A 13,851-nucleotide genomic window follows, 5' to 3' on the forward strand; every position below is an offset into this window, starting at 1 on the left:
ATGGAGTCTGGAGGACAATACAGAAGTTGCCTGACAGTACACTGCAGTCCACAGGCACTACAATTGCCTACTCTTGCCCTACCTGTTCAGAATGCTTACTTACCCGATCATCACTTATCTTTAGAACCTTTGTTAAGAATAAAAGTAACAGGCTAGTCCAAGCTTCCCGGTGACTCTCTGAGGTCAAAGTAAGGAAGTAGCTGAGAGCTTCCCTGCAGACGCTACAAGCAACATGCCAAGATGAAACCAAAGTTTAATTGCTTATATTCAAAACAGAATCTTTATCAGAAAAACCACACATTGAGAAAGATGATTCAATAGTCCCATTCAACACCAACACATTTAAAGGCACTTTAGTAAGACCAAGTATGAGGTAGTTTCAACATAGCATACTTAAAAGTTGAACAAAACAATTTAACATATTGTAAAGCTGTCATGGTACATCTGCAATTGAGTGTTTCACTGATTATTAAATGGATGGTCTCATCTCAAATAAAGATGCTTGCAGAAGCTAGCAGTCAATTATTTCAGATATTGGTAGGTAGTAAGAGGAGAAGGAGGGAATGAGATAATATGCCTGTTTACTGAACCACAACAGCAATAATAGAAATCATTCCCAATAAAAGAAGGGTTAGATCTACCTCTCAAAATTCTTCTTTTGAAGGATCTTGCTAAATGAAATCATCAGTGACATGAGGTAATTGGTGACAATCAACCTATTCAGTATGTCTTTAAAATTTTAAATAATACTATGCAGCCAGATAAAAGCTGTGAACAAGTCTTACTTTAGTAATCGCCGCTGCACTTCCTCCCAGGCATCTTTGCGACTTTCATCCATGTACATACGGAACAGTATACGTAACCCACAGGCAAGACTGCTAGTCTCCTGTTTCAACAGATTGGGCTTAGATTTCCCTTTGAAACCTGCCAAAACAATATTATTCTTTAGATTTTATTGACTATCTGAAAATCAGCACTTGAGTAATGAAATGGGCACAAAAAGGCTATTGCATAGGATATTCATAGCATCCAGGATCCCTGATCAGGATGCTTCTAACATCCTACAAGAGTGGGAGTTGGATCTGTATTAACATCATGTTTTTTTTAAACAAAATGTTATACCCCATAGTTTCATTCCATTAGGGCAAAGTTTCTTTCATGTGTCTCAGTTCCACTTTCATCCTTGTGCAACTGCCATAGCCACTGTTGAGCCTGCCTGCACAATTATGACATGATTACATTATATATTGCTTGTAGTTATTCCACTAAAGGTTGAGCAACCAGTAGAAAGTCAATGCTATCTTTTGCACTTTCCTGTTTAGGACAATACTACCTACAACCCAGAGTCTTGTGCTGCCTTAAAGATTATGCCTATGTTTTTATGGATTACGCTCATCTTCATAAGATGCATTAAGTATTCCCTTGAGTATGCTCAGAACAACACTTCAGATTTTTAGATATAACTCCATAAAGTTTATATCTGGATTATACATTGTGGTGCCCATGGGAACCTCTGTCTTCATAGCATGTTCCTTAATGCCTGCAGTGTTCCTGCTCTTCTTACAAACAAAACATTTTGTAAATTAAAAGGAAAAGGAAAAGAAGAACTATCATTCTGATGGAGCAAATCACCAACTTCCAACAAAATCTTTAGGTATAAGAATTTCTCTGGGCCACATATAGACTTTTAAGTATTCTTAGATTATACAGAGATGCAGCCCACTATCTTATTTGAACAAATGCCTGGCTGCCCAGACAAAAAAGACAAAAGTAAGGTGAGGGTAGTAGGAAACATTCTGAGGTTTTGCACGGATTGGAAGGAAACCCTGCCATCTGTTAAATGGAAGTTTTGTGATAGGTTATAATGAAGGCCATAACTATTTTGTGAATCAGCAGACTCCCACTCCATGGCATCCATTTTGTGACTGTGCCAATAATGTGATCTCAAAATTCCATGCATGCACATGTGACCGAAAATGCTAATGACACAGCATAATCTTCAGGATGCTATAATATCATTTTTGCTGTTGCAAATTATCATGGCTACCCATCTTGAATTTTTTAACCTTTTAAAAAATGATTGGATGGGAGGGCGGAGCTGGCGTCGCGGCGATACGGCGGGCGATCCTGGGCTCCCAGGATGGCAGCCGATATCTCCTCCCCCGGACGGTCCCGATGGACCTAAGCCGTCCCGTAGAGATGGCGATCGCAAAGGGCACGTCCCGCGGATCTCAGGGACGCCGCAAGTCCCAGATTGATCCGGGGAGAAGCTCTTGAAGCCGGCGGAGGAGAGCCAGCCAAAATGGCTGCGAAAGCCGGGGCAGCTCCAAAGGAAGAAGGAAGAGAAGGGTGTCAACTGGGTGAGATGGACTTTTACTATTTAACTATTCTTAGAGAACACCTTAAGTAACTTAAAGAGATTTTTAAAAGTGAAGAAAAGTGGATTAAGCGGCGAGATCGAGCCTTATAAAAAAAGGGGGGAATTTTTTTTTTCTTTTCAACTTTCCCTTTTTAGTGGATTTGGCAAGATGTTTTTCTCTTAAAAAAAATATATTTTTAACTGGATTGGCTTTTTCTTTTTAATACTCAATAACTTTTTATTTTAAGCCTTTTTTTGACTAAGATTTCTTTATTGTTGTAAGAAATTTATACTTTTTGATTTTGAAATGGGGAAAGTGGAGTTAAGAGAAAGTAAATGAAAGAAAGTTGCACTGTCATCTAGAGGCTCGACATAGTGCTTTTTTTCTTTTATTGTGACGCATGCTCAAGGACCCTGTGCTTTCTAAAAAGATAGTGGGATGTGCATGTTTATACAGGTGCCATCCGTAACTATAAACAAGAAAGTGGAGTTGAAAGCGATTTTGAAAATATCAAGATGGAAAGTTTGAGCTAGTCACAAGAGCCCTGATTAGTGGCAGTAGCTCTTCTTTCTGCTAGAAGCTCTGCTTTGCTCTCTACTCCCCCCTCAGTTGGATTTTTTTTTAAAGAGACTTAGTCTTTTCCCTTCTCTTCTTCTTTTTTTTTTTTTCTCCTCTTGCTTTTTTTTTTTTTTTCTTATTTTTGGCAAGAACAAAGATAAAGAATCCTTTGATTCAATGAAGGTTTATCAAGATAATAAACTATACGAGAAACACAATGCAGAAAAAGATCTCTAAACTATTGAAGATGACTATAAAAAACTGGAAGAAGAGCTGCAGAAATTTCCGCAAAAAAAGAAAAGAAAAAAAGATACTAAAGCTAAAATGGACTTAATTAAACATAAAACGGGATCAATGGAAAAGGAAGAAATAGCACAAGAAATCAGAAACATTAAATAGAATTATTGTGGTTAATTAACTGATAAATGAAGAGGGACAGACTTGTTCTTGGCACTGAGGGTGAGAAAAAGATTATACAAGATTATAATGGAAAATCGTACTAAAAGAATGCACAAAAAGAAGAAGTAAAACAATATTGAAAGAAACTACTTCAGATGTTTAAAGAAAAAACGAGGGGAATACAACAATGATGGAACTGACAGAAGCTTCAAAAAGCAGAATGTTTGAAAGGACATTTATTATTGCTTTCTCTTATCCAATAATATAGAAAAAGGAATAAACAGCTAGATACTTTGGGATATTGAATGAAAAGGGTGAACTCAAAATTATGCAAGCGCTGGAATAAAGTATAAATCTGAGATATATAGTTAAAAATTGTATTTGATTTTAAAGAGATTAGACATTTACATATGGTTGAATACAGTAACATATAGATTTTAAACTAGAGATATTTTTGTTGAAACATGTAGTGAAGAATCTGGTTAGAACTGTAACCCGGTTAGAACTGTAACTGATATTGTAACTGATACTGGTTAGAACTGTAACTTTTAAGAATTGGAAAAATTAAAAATTACTTATGCAGGAGGAAGTTATTGAAAATTATGAAATGTGCAGAGATGAGTTAAACTGAGATTTGAAATTAGAGTAAGAAGATAAGTAACTTGTTTTTATTAATGATTGGATGAGAAAATATAGTAATGTAATGGATTAGGAAACTTTATAATAGAAATTTGATATTAATTATTATATATATACACATATAATCGATAGATGGAAATGTATTACTAATCCTATTGAAAGTTAAAATTTCTTGTAATAAATGATTTTATAGATTAGCTATGAATGATTAATAATTGTTAATTGATAAGTATACAAGTATATTTTGAATAGATGATATGAGAATTTAAGATTATGAAAGGGGCATCAACGAGTTGGTAACTGGTTGACACACGCTATAAAATGGAAGATGCTCTTTTTTTATGCCTTTTTATGGTTTTGTTTGTCCATGTATGTTTTGTGTTTGTTGTAAAAATAAAAAATTTTATAAAAAAAAAAAAAATGATTGGATCACAGTCACTGAAGAAATAGTGAGTGAATAACCAAAGGCAATCCAGAATTCATATTCCTCTAAAATATCAGCACAAAGAAATTTGGATTCCAAGCATTAAAAGACATGATTTATTGCTTCTGTTATCAGTAAACAACTTGTAACCAAAAGCATTGTTACATTTTCTATCTATAATTTTACTGTGCCATATTAAAATACCTTACTGTATAGGTAGTCCTTGGGTTATGAACGCTTTAGCCATCGTTCAAATTTACAATGGCGCTGAACAAGGGAAACTTATAACCAGTCCGCTAAGTTCTGGCTGTCACAGCGTCCCTGTGGTCACATGACTGCAAGCTGGGTGCTCAGTGCCTGGCTCGCAATTACAACCTTGCAGCAAGCTGCAGTCACGTGACTGCAATTTCCAACATTCCCTGCCAGTGTCCCCCAAAGACAATGGGGAAGCCAGCAGGAAGTTGGAAGTCATTCCTGCTACTTTTTTACCTGCCTGTGCTCTGTAGTTCCTACCTGCTGGCCTGCTTGCCTGGGACTCCCACCTCTTCCCACTTAACAACCTGCATGGTCCTGGGGTTATCATGGCAACTGGGACCGTGGGATTGCCATCGTTAAACGATGTGATCCTGTGACATTGCACTTTACGACTGCATCATGTAGCAACAGAAATTCTGGTCTCAACTGCCATCATAATCTGAAGACTATCTATACTGTATTTTTCTGTAATATTCATCATTGAAAGTCCTTACAATTGGCAAGAAAGACTCACCTGCTTTCCACAATGCAGTTCTTTGCTCATTATTTGAGTTGAAAGCCTTAGCAAATTTATGAGATTCTAATAAACAATCCAGCAGTTTGAAAAGTTGCTGTGATGTTAAAAAACGATACATTCCTTGATCTTGTGTGTCCACATGAACATTAAAATCTACTGCATCTCTCTGAAGGAAGGAAGGAAGGAAGGAAGGAAGGAAGGAAGGAAGGAAGGAAGGAAGGAAGGAAGGAAGGAAGGAAGGAAGGAAGGAAGGAAGGAAGGAAGGAAGGAAGGAAGGAAGATTATATTAAGATTAATATAGTTAGCCTTTTGGGTGTCACAATAAATCTCAATAGGGTTTCCAGCAGTTGAGAGTCAAATTGATTACATCAAGATATCAACGTAATAAATAAGTAAATCCCAAATATTAGTTAAATCTGAATTTATGCCATTAGTTAATTATATTATTACATACATTGATGCAAAACACACAAATGATGTAAATTAATGCAACCAACATTACTTAGTCATCAGATACAAGAGAAGTCCATTATTTTGAAGTGATGCCTGCATGCAGATTTTGCCCACTGTATCTGAAGTCTGCAAAATGGGGAACCTGTTAAATCGAGCTTTTACTCTACTTAGAGTAATCAGAGCAATGACATGGTAAAAGGTATTTACACTATACAAGTCTTTCTTTTTACATGTGAAACCTACCAATTTAAGTGATGTTGTTACTTAATGATTACTTTATTTAAATTACTTAATGATTTTATACATCCAAAGGACAAAAATTGGCATCCTTCAGAAGCAGCCACTATCTGTGGGAAGCGGCTTCTTTCTGAAGCATGAGAATTATGTAGCCACAGTGATGAGATAAACCGTATGCTTTTCTCTTAAAAATCTGTACCATTACCTCCCAAGCTATTTTATGAGAAAGGCACACGGAAACACTTAAAAATAATAAATAAGGAAATCTGCATCAGATGCGAAGCATATTTGTATCTAAAAGATATTCTCTAAGTACACTGTTTGATTAAACAGGATGCACTCAAAAGGTTTACAGTAGAAGCAAGAAACTAAGTCTCACTTGTATTTTTTTTTTTTTTTGTATCTAAATAAGAAATATTCTAAGGATCTTTGGGTGTCAAGGGTGCAAATAACAAAATATACTCTCTGATGTCACCATTCAAACCACAATTGACATACTTGCATCCAAACACTGGCACCCAAGTACAAGAGGCCAGGTTGATGTTATGATGCATGCTCCATGTTTTACATTGTCATAGTTTGTTCTGGATGCTTATAGAAATATCTTTTGGGAATCCAGGAATTTTCATCCAGAAATTACAAAATTTATGAAACAGACCATTTAGCTCAAGGCTGGAAAAAGAAAACACTTACACAAATATTGATACTATTAAATTCTCCTTACCTGTGCTGCAGCTAGATTTTCTGCATCTTCCTTTTTGCTGGTTGCTGGGAAAAATACAATGCTGTCTATTGTTTGAATAAGTTCCAGCTGTACTACACATTTGATTAACAGTGCACCAAACAGTTTCTGATCTGGAAATTCTTTTAAAACAAGAAAAAAGTAAAATAAATTTGGTAACTGGAATAATCATGCAAGCTACTAAAGATCTATGTAACTGTTAGAAACATTCTACTGTCTGCCAAATTCCTTGCCCTGAATATATACTAATACAATTGCCAAATGTATTATCCTAATTTTACTGATATAAAGTATCCTATGCTACTTGTAAAATTAATGATAATCAATATAAGGGCCTTAACTGTTGTTGAAGACAAATTTCCACGAGCCCTAGCCACCAAAGATAGTGATAAGGAATTACCGAAATGCAATCCAATAATTTCTGAAGAGCTAAATCTTGCCCATCTCTATCTTTATCAGAAAGATCATAGTAGTATATTGTTTAATTAAACGTCAAAGCTGTACAATCAAACTAAAGTGTGTTAAATTAAATTTCAGCTGCTAATTTAAGTTCAAAATTGGATTAACACTAAAACATCAAGAATAATGTTTAAAAGTATGATCCTCTAAAGGTGTAACATTCTTTTGGGGAGTGATCTGACATTGTGAAATTGAATGGGTCCTGAGCTAATTCCAAATTCACATGGAAGTGTGCTATATTACTTTTAATACTGTTATATGACCTTTTCACAGAAACCTTTAAAGCAATATAAAAGAAACCACATAAAACATTGAAAACAATAAGCCACTACTTCCGGTGGTGACAATGGTGGCTTAATCATCTCTCTGCGAGAGGGGAGACAGCACCACAGTGGGATCGGTGGCTTGTAGCAAGTGCTGGCCGCCCAACTTGCTCTGGATTAAGGAGGAAGCGAGGTAATTAACCCACCCTCAAATGCTAATCGTGGAGATGGCAGCTTCAGCGAACAGCTTTCCATTCAAGCAGCCAGCAGGCCGGGGATCCATCTTTGAAGCTGCACTGCAGCCTTTTATGGACACTAGAGCCGACCAAACCTCCTTTCTAAACACTGTGGATTGTAACTATTTTTTAATTTAAGAGAGACCTTCCTTTGCAACAGGTAAGTCATTCTCTTGGGGCTTATCTTTATTTTTGTGACTCTATTTTTAAAAGAAGAAATAGAACTTTAATGTGAATTTGATTAATTCGCAAAATGCAGGAGAAAAATTGGAATTGAAACGCTTTTCTCTTAAAAATCTGTACCATTACCTCCCAAGCTATTTTATGAGAAAGGCACATAGAAACCCTTAAAAATAATGTATAAGGAAATCTGCATCAGATGTGAAGGTTTATTATGAAAAGGAAAGATTTGTTAGAAGTTTATTTTTCTACAAAACTCCATCTGCAGAAACGAGGTAAGCCTTTTCCATAGGAAAGTTTCTTGTTTTGCTAGATGGTGCCTGTTAATTGGCTGAGTTCTTAAAACAGAAGAAGATTGTAATTTGATCCTTATGTGTTTCCTCTGATGTGTGCCTGCAATTACAGTGTGAAAGGCACCAGAGGGCGTGAACTGTCTGCTTACTTTCACTTATATAATACCTACGGTTGCTTGCGTAGGAAAAAAATAATAAGAAAATGTCTAGAAGAGGTCCCTTGAGCAGCCATTAGAAGATAAAGCAACTCTTTTAAGTTTACTTCAGTCAATGTTTGATTAATTAGGAGCTAAATTTAAGTCCCTTGAAAAAAAGATAGAGCAAAGATTGGATAAGATGGTTAAATTTGAAACGGAGGTGGAGACTGACTTGAAAGTGGATTTGGAGTTCAAAAAAATGCAAGACTATGAAGGTGGTATAAACAAAGATGCTGTGGATTTGAAAATGGATTTAAAAATGCCAAAGGACAAGAGTGATGTGGGAAAGGATGTTGGATATACAAACAATGGAAAAGAAGAGCGTCTTGGAAAGACTTTTTATCTTGGATTTGCAAAAGGAGTGTGATGAATTGGAGAGGCTGTTCCTGGGAAGAAACAAAGAGAAACTACTGGGGCTATTTTTGGGAGAGGATAAGGAGAGAAAGATGGAGAATCAACCTGTGGAACATTATTTGAAAGGATTAAAGATTATGCTTTTTAAAAGTAAACAGAAGGTTTACGAAGTGAATTTATTTTATTATGGTGAATACATATATTGAGGTTTTTTGGTAGTTATTAATGGGATTTTTTTTTTTTTTAACTAGGACTCAATGACGAGGTTTTAAGGATCTGTGTATAAGGATTAAAGTTAAAAATATTTGTTACTAAATTTAAGGAATTTTTGTTTTTATATACGATAACAGCAGTAATGTTCTTATATGTATAAAGGTAGAAAGATACGACATTATGGAGGGGTTGATATGGCGAAATTGATGGATTTAAGAAAAGATATTGTGTAATTTTAATGCAAATTGGAACCCTTTTTTTTTGTGGGAAAGAAAAAAAATGAAATTGAGTTGTATGGATTTGATGATTAGAAATAGCATAGGTTAATAGAAATAATGGGAGTTAATGTATTGTCGAAGGCAGGTGCTGGCGAAACGTTAGGAAACAGAACTTCAAGAACACGGCCACACAGCCCGGAAGACCCACACCAGCCAATGGGAGTTAAGTTGTAAACTTAGAGCAAGAGTTTGATGTATATTGTAATTTATATCTGTTGCAAGGAGGGTCAGAAATCAATTTTTTTTTTCTTTTGTTGATTCTCTCTTTTTCTTTTCTGCACTTTTGATATTTACTATCTTCTTTTTTTTTCAATTTTCTTTTTCTTATTCTTTATATAATATTACTTTGTGTTGGTTAATTTTTTAATCAGAAACAGTAAAAATTAATAAAGTTACAGTATAAAAAAACAAACCACTGAAAAGAACTTAAAAGGAAGGCAGGAATTTTTTTTTAGTATCTTTTCTAAAAACCTGAAAGTGGGAAGCAATCATAAAATGGGAAGGAATGCACACTATAATTAGAAACTGTAAAGAACATCACAAGTGAGAATCTTTTTTCAACAACCAGAAATCTTAGTAATTAGGTTACTAAGGCATTCAGAATGAAACAGGAGGCCCTTAGAAAGCCAGACTCTTTTGTGATGGTGGCACCTGATATTAATTCCCAATGTTTATAGAACTGAGTTATCTCTGACACAGAATAAGCAGCTACCTGTCAAAAGGAAAACAACAGCAACAACTAACATAGAAACAAATGCAGGTTGTCAAATAACCGCTTAAGAAAATTTCTTCTTACTTGCAGTAGGCTTGTTTTTGCTGACCTCCTCATTTGCAGGCAACCCTACAATAGGTTGAAACTGACGTCTATCTAAAGATTTTGATTGCACAGAATCATGAATATCTACAGATTTTTGTGATATGGCATCCTGAAAATAGAAGACAAACATTACCTGATATGGATTTGGCAAAGAAATAAACTTCTTAAGAGCACTTCAATATAACAAACCGAACCTGCTTTGGAGTAGGATTTTCGGTTAATTTCATTTGGTAAGGACAGAACACTACAAAATGTGCAGTTATACATTTAAAAATCAATATCTTTGGCATATATTATATTCTGTTTGCTGATAGTATGCCAAGTGTTAATGGAACAAATTCTTTCATTTGCACAGATTCCCACTCAGCTCTGGAAGATTGGGGAATACTGTAAGAGACTAATATATCTTCTAACCTGGTAAATATAAGAGATTTTTTCCTCTTTTACGTAAACATGAAAGCTATGCCACATATCCCTCTTTATTCTACATGATATGGTATTTCAACATGTGATCTTTTCCAGTATTACTTTTAAATAGGGGGGGAAAGTAACAGATGCTTCTTGACCATTCTATAATAATCCAAAAAAGCACCAATGGGATAACCGACAAAACATAGGGTGATACAGAATTCTGCATTTATGCGTAACAGTTTTCAGTTGGGTGAGGTTCAACAATGTTATTCCACCCTAGGCAGGAAGTAAAATCTCTGATGCGTTTTTTGGATCAACATGTCCTTTTCATCTGGAAAGAGCAATTAATTTTCCTATGTTTGCATCACATACCTGATCACACATACTGCTACTTAATCATGTATAACAAAGGGTAGGGGCTGTAATTTCAGTATGCCCCTATCAGTACATGTTGTATGAAGATGTGGTGAGGGGACTGATTTGGGATTGGTTATAAAGGCCACTTTGATTCAGTCAGGGTTTGTGCCCCTGATTTACTAGAAGGCCCAATGTGTTCTACCTGCATGTCTTTTGTCTGTAACTAGTTATAACAAGGGATTGCATCATCTTGCATAGAGCACAAGACCTTAGTTAAGCTTTTCTATATTGTGAATCAGTCTAGTTTTAATACAGTGACCTGTATTGTTAATTTAGGTTAAGATGGGTCTTGTTAAGCATATCAACATTCAGCAAATGTACATAGCACTCATATATATTTCTTGAAGCTGTGACTTCTGGTGAAAACCAAAGTTGAAAAACAGTTAGTAGGAAAACTGCTATTTGCATTTAATTCCCTCATTATACTGCAATAATAACAACATCCATACAAAATGATGAGAAGGCTTAAACAAAATAAACGTATAAAAGGTAAAAGAGTTTGGTTTTTGCTTTGAGGAGAATTCTTAACCTTTGAAATTAGGTAAAATTAACTTTTCATTTTTTAACCTTTAAATTCCCTACAGTAACACAACTCAGTGCCAGCCATGGTAGGAAAAAGCCTTAAACTCCACAAGCGTAGGGTGTCTTACTCTTCTTGTACTCCTTCGTTTTCTTCAACAAAATGGCATTGTTTGCCACTGCAATCAAACTAGATAATTATTTATCTTAAGCATAGGAACATTTTGCTGTCCATATGTTGCTGGACTATAATATCCATCATATCTGATATTTGGCCATGCTGGATGGAGTTAATTAACAACAAAAAGACTGCAAATTGAATAAACCTATGTACAGTACTGTGCAAAAGTTTTAGGCAGGTGTGAAAAAATGCTGTAAAGTAAGAATGCTTTCAAAAATATATATTGTAATTGTTTATGTTTATCAATTTACAAAATGCAAAGTGAGCAAACAGAAGAGAAATCTAAATCAAATCAATATTTGGTGTGACTACCCTTTGGCTTCAAACCAGCATCAATTCTTACACTTGCACACTTTGTACACTTGCACAAAGTCAGGGATCTTGTAGGATTAGAGTCAGGTTGAAACACAGTCGTTAACTGAAACAGAAACAGCTGTGTAGGAGGCTTAAAACTGGGTGAGGAACAGCCAAACTCTGCTACTAAGGTGAGGTTGTGGAAGACAGTTTCATGTCACAGGTCATACACCATGGCAAGACTGAGCACAGCAACAAGACACAAGGTAGTTATACTGCATCAGCAAAGTTTCTCCCAGGCAAAAATTTCAAAGCAGACTAGGGTTTCAAGATGTGCTGTTCAAGCTCTTTTGAAGAAGCACAAAGAAACGGGCAATGTTGAGGACCGTAGACGCAGTGGTCGGCCAAGGAAACTTAATGCAGCAGATTGAAGACACATAATGCTTACTTCCCTTTGACACTGGAAGATGTCCAGCAGTGCCATCAGCACAGAACTGGTGGAAACCAGTGGGACCCAGGTACACCCATCTACTGTCTGGAGAAGTCTGGCCAGAAGTGGTCTTCATGGAAGAATTGTGGCCAAAAAGCCATCACGTCGACGTGGAAACAAGGCTAAGCGACTCAACTATGCACAAAAACATAGGAACTGGGGTGCAGAAAAATGGCACCAGGTGCTCTGGACTGATAAGTCAAAATTTGAAATCTTTGGCTGTAGCAGGAGGCAGTTTGTTCGCTGAAGGGCTGGAGAGCGGTACAATAATGAGTGTCTGCAGGCAACAGTGAAGCATGGTGGAGGTTCCTTGCAAGTTTGGGGCTGCATTTCTGCAAACGGAGTTGGAGATTTGGTCAGGATCAATGGTGTCATCAGTGCTGAGAAATACAGGCAGATATTTATCCATCATGCCATACCATCAGGGAGGCGTGTGATTGGCCCCAAATTTATTCTGCAGCAGGACAACGACCCCAAACATACAGCCAATGTCATTAAGAACTATCTTCAGTGTAAAGAAGAACAAGGAGTCCTGGAAGTGATGGTTTGGCCCCCACAGAGCCCTGATCTCAACCTCATTGAGTCTGTCTAGGATTACATGAAGAGACAGAAGGATTTGAGGCAGCCTACATCCACAGGAGATCTGTGGTTAGTTCTCCAAGATGTTTGGAACAACCTACCTGCCGAGTTCCTTCAAAAACTGTGTGCAAGTGTACCTAGAAGAATTGATGCTGTTTTGAAGGCAAAGGGTGGTCACACCAAATATTGATTTGATTTGGGTTTTTCTTCTGTTCTCTCACTTTGCATTTTGTAAATTGATAAACATAAACAATTACAATATATATTTTTGAAAGCATTCTTACTTTACAGCATTTTTTCACACCTGCCTAAACCTTTTGCACAGTACTGTATATTTGCTTAGATATTGTGTCCTAGCAAGTATTAATGTGTTTTCTAGCATGCATACCACTGAAACATAAATCAGTTATCATTATAAGAATACAAGAAGAGCTCTGCTGGAGGAGACCGTGGATTCATCTAATCCAGCATTCTCTGTGACACAGTGACTAATCCAGTTAAAACTCTATTCTTTTTGAGGTCATTGCCTTTGTTTCATTATAGTCACGTTCTCAACATACCTTTAAATATTTTAAAGGCTGTATTGATTTATAGAGGATGAGATGGTTAGATAGCATCACTGAAGCAATGAGCATGAAACTGAGCAAACTCAGGGAGGCAGTGAAGGACAGGAAGGCCTGGTGCGATATGGTTCATGGGGTCACGAAGAGTCGGACACGACTTAACGACTAAACAACAATTGATTTATATGTTAAGTGCTCCCAGAAAAGCTGTTTTTCATTAACATTTTATATAAAGAATCCATCCTGAAAGGTAGGCCTTTTCAATAGCAACCTACCTAGTATGAAACACGCTGCCTCTGGAGGGATGCCACTTCCCAACACACCTTGCTTTCTAGAAGGCTCTTAAAATGTTAATTCAGTGAGGCCTTGGCTCATACTGTGTCATTATAGATGGCCATCTGTTCTGATACCATCTAGCATTCACAAGATCTACAGACACATCTTTTTCAACTCAAACAGAATCACATGCATTTTGGTGTGTACACAAGCAGATCACCCCAAACCACTCTCTGCTACTTAGGAA

General features: G+C 36.4%; 1 protein-coding gene across 2 annotated transcripts in view; it reads right to left on the minus strand.

Moving 5' to 3' along the window:
- The window catches only part of ARFGEF1 (ARF guanine nucleotide exchange factor 1), an 83,356-nt gene that overhangs the window by 4,760 nt on the left and 64,745 nt on the right, over window positions 1–13,851 (minus strand). For both annotated transcript variants that reach the window (XM_088131016.1, XM_088131015.1), the window contains exons 34-38: window positions 9,854–9,983; window positions 6,567–6,706; window positions 5,150–5,318; window positions 786–924; window positions 104–221 (exon numbers count right to left, since the gene is read on the minus strand). In XM_088131016.1, coding sequence (XP_087987142.1) covers window positions 104–221; window positions 786–924; window positions 5,150–5,318; window positions 6,567–6,706; window positions 9,854–9,983 — 696 coding nt within the window. The remainder of the gene's footprint in view (window positions 1–103; window positions 222–785; window positions 925–5,149; window positions 5,319–6,566; window positions 6,707–9,853; window positions 9,984–13,851) is intronic.

The sequence above is a fragment of the Python bivittatus genome, unplaced genomic scaffold (assembly GCF_059951505.1).
Source record: "Python bivittatus isolate LINGU-HERP-01145 unplaced genomic scaffold, Pbiv_v1 ctg000840_np1212, whole genome shotgun sequence".
Taxonomy (NCBI): Eukaryota; Metazoa; Chordata; class Lepidosauria; order Squamata; family Pythonidae; genus Python; species Python bivittatus.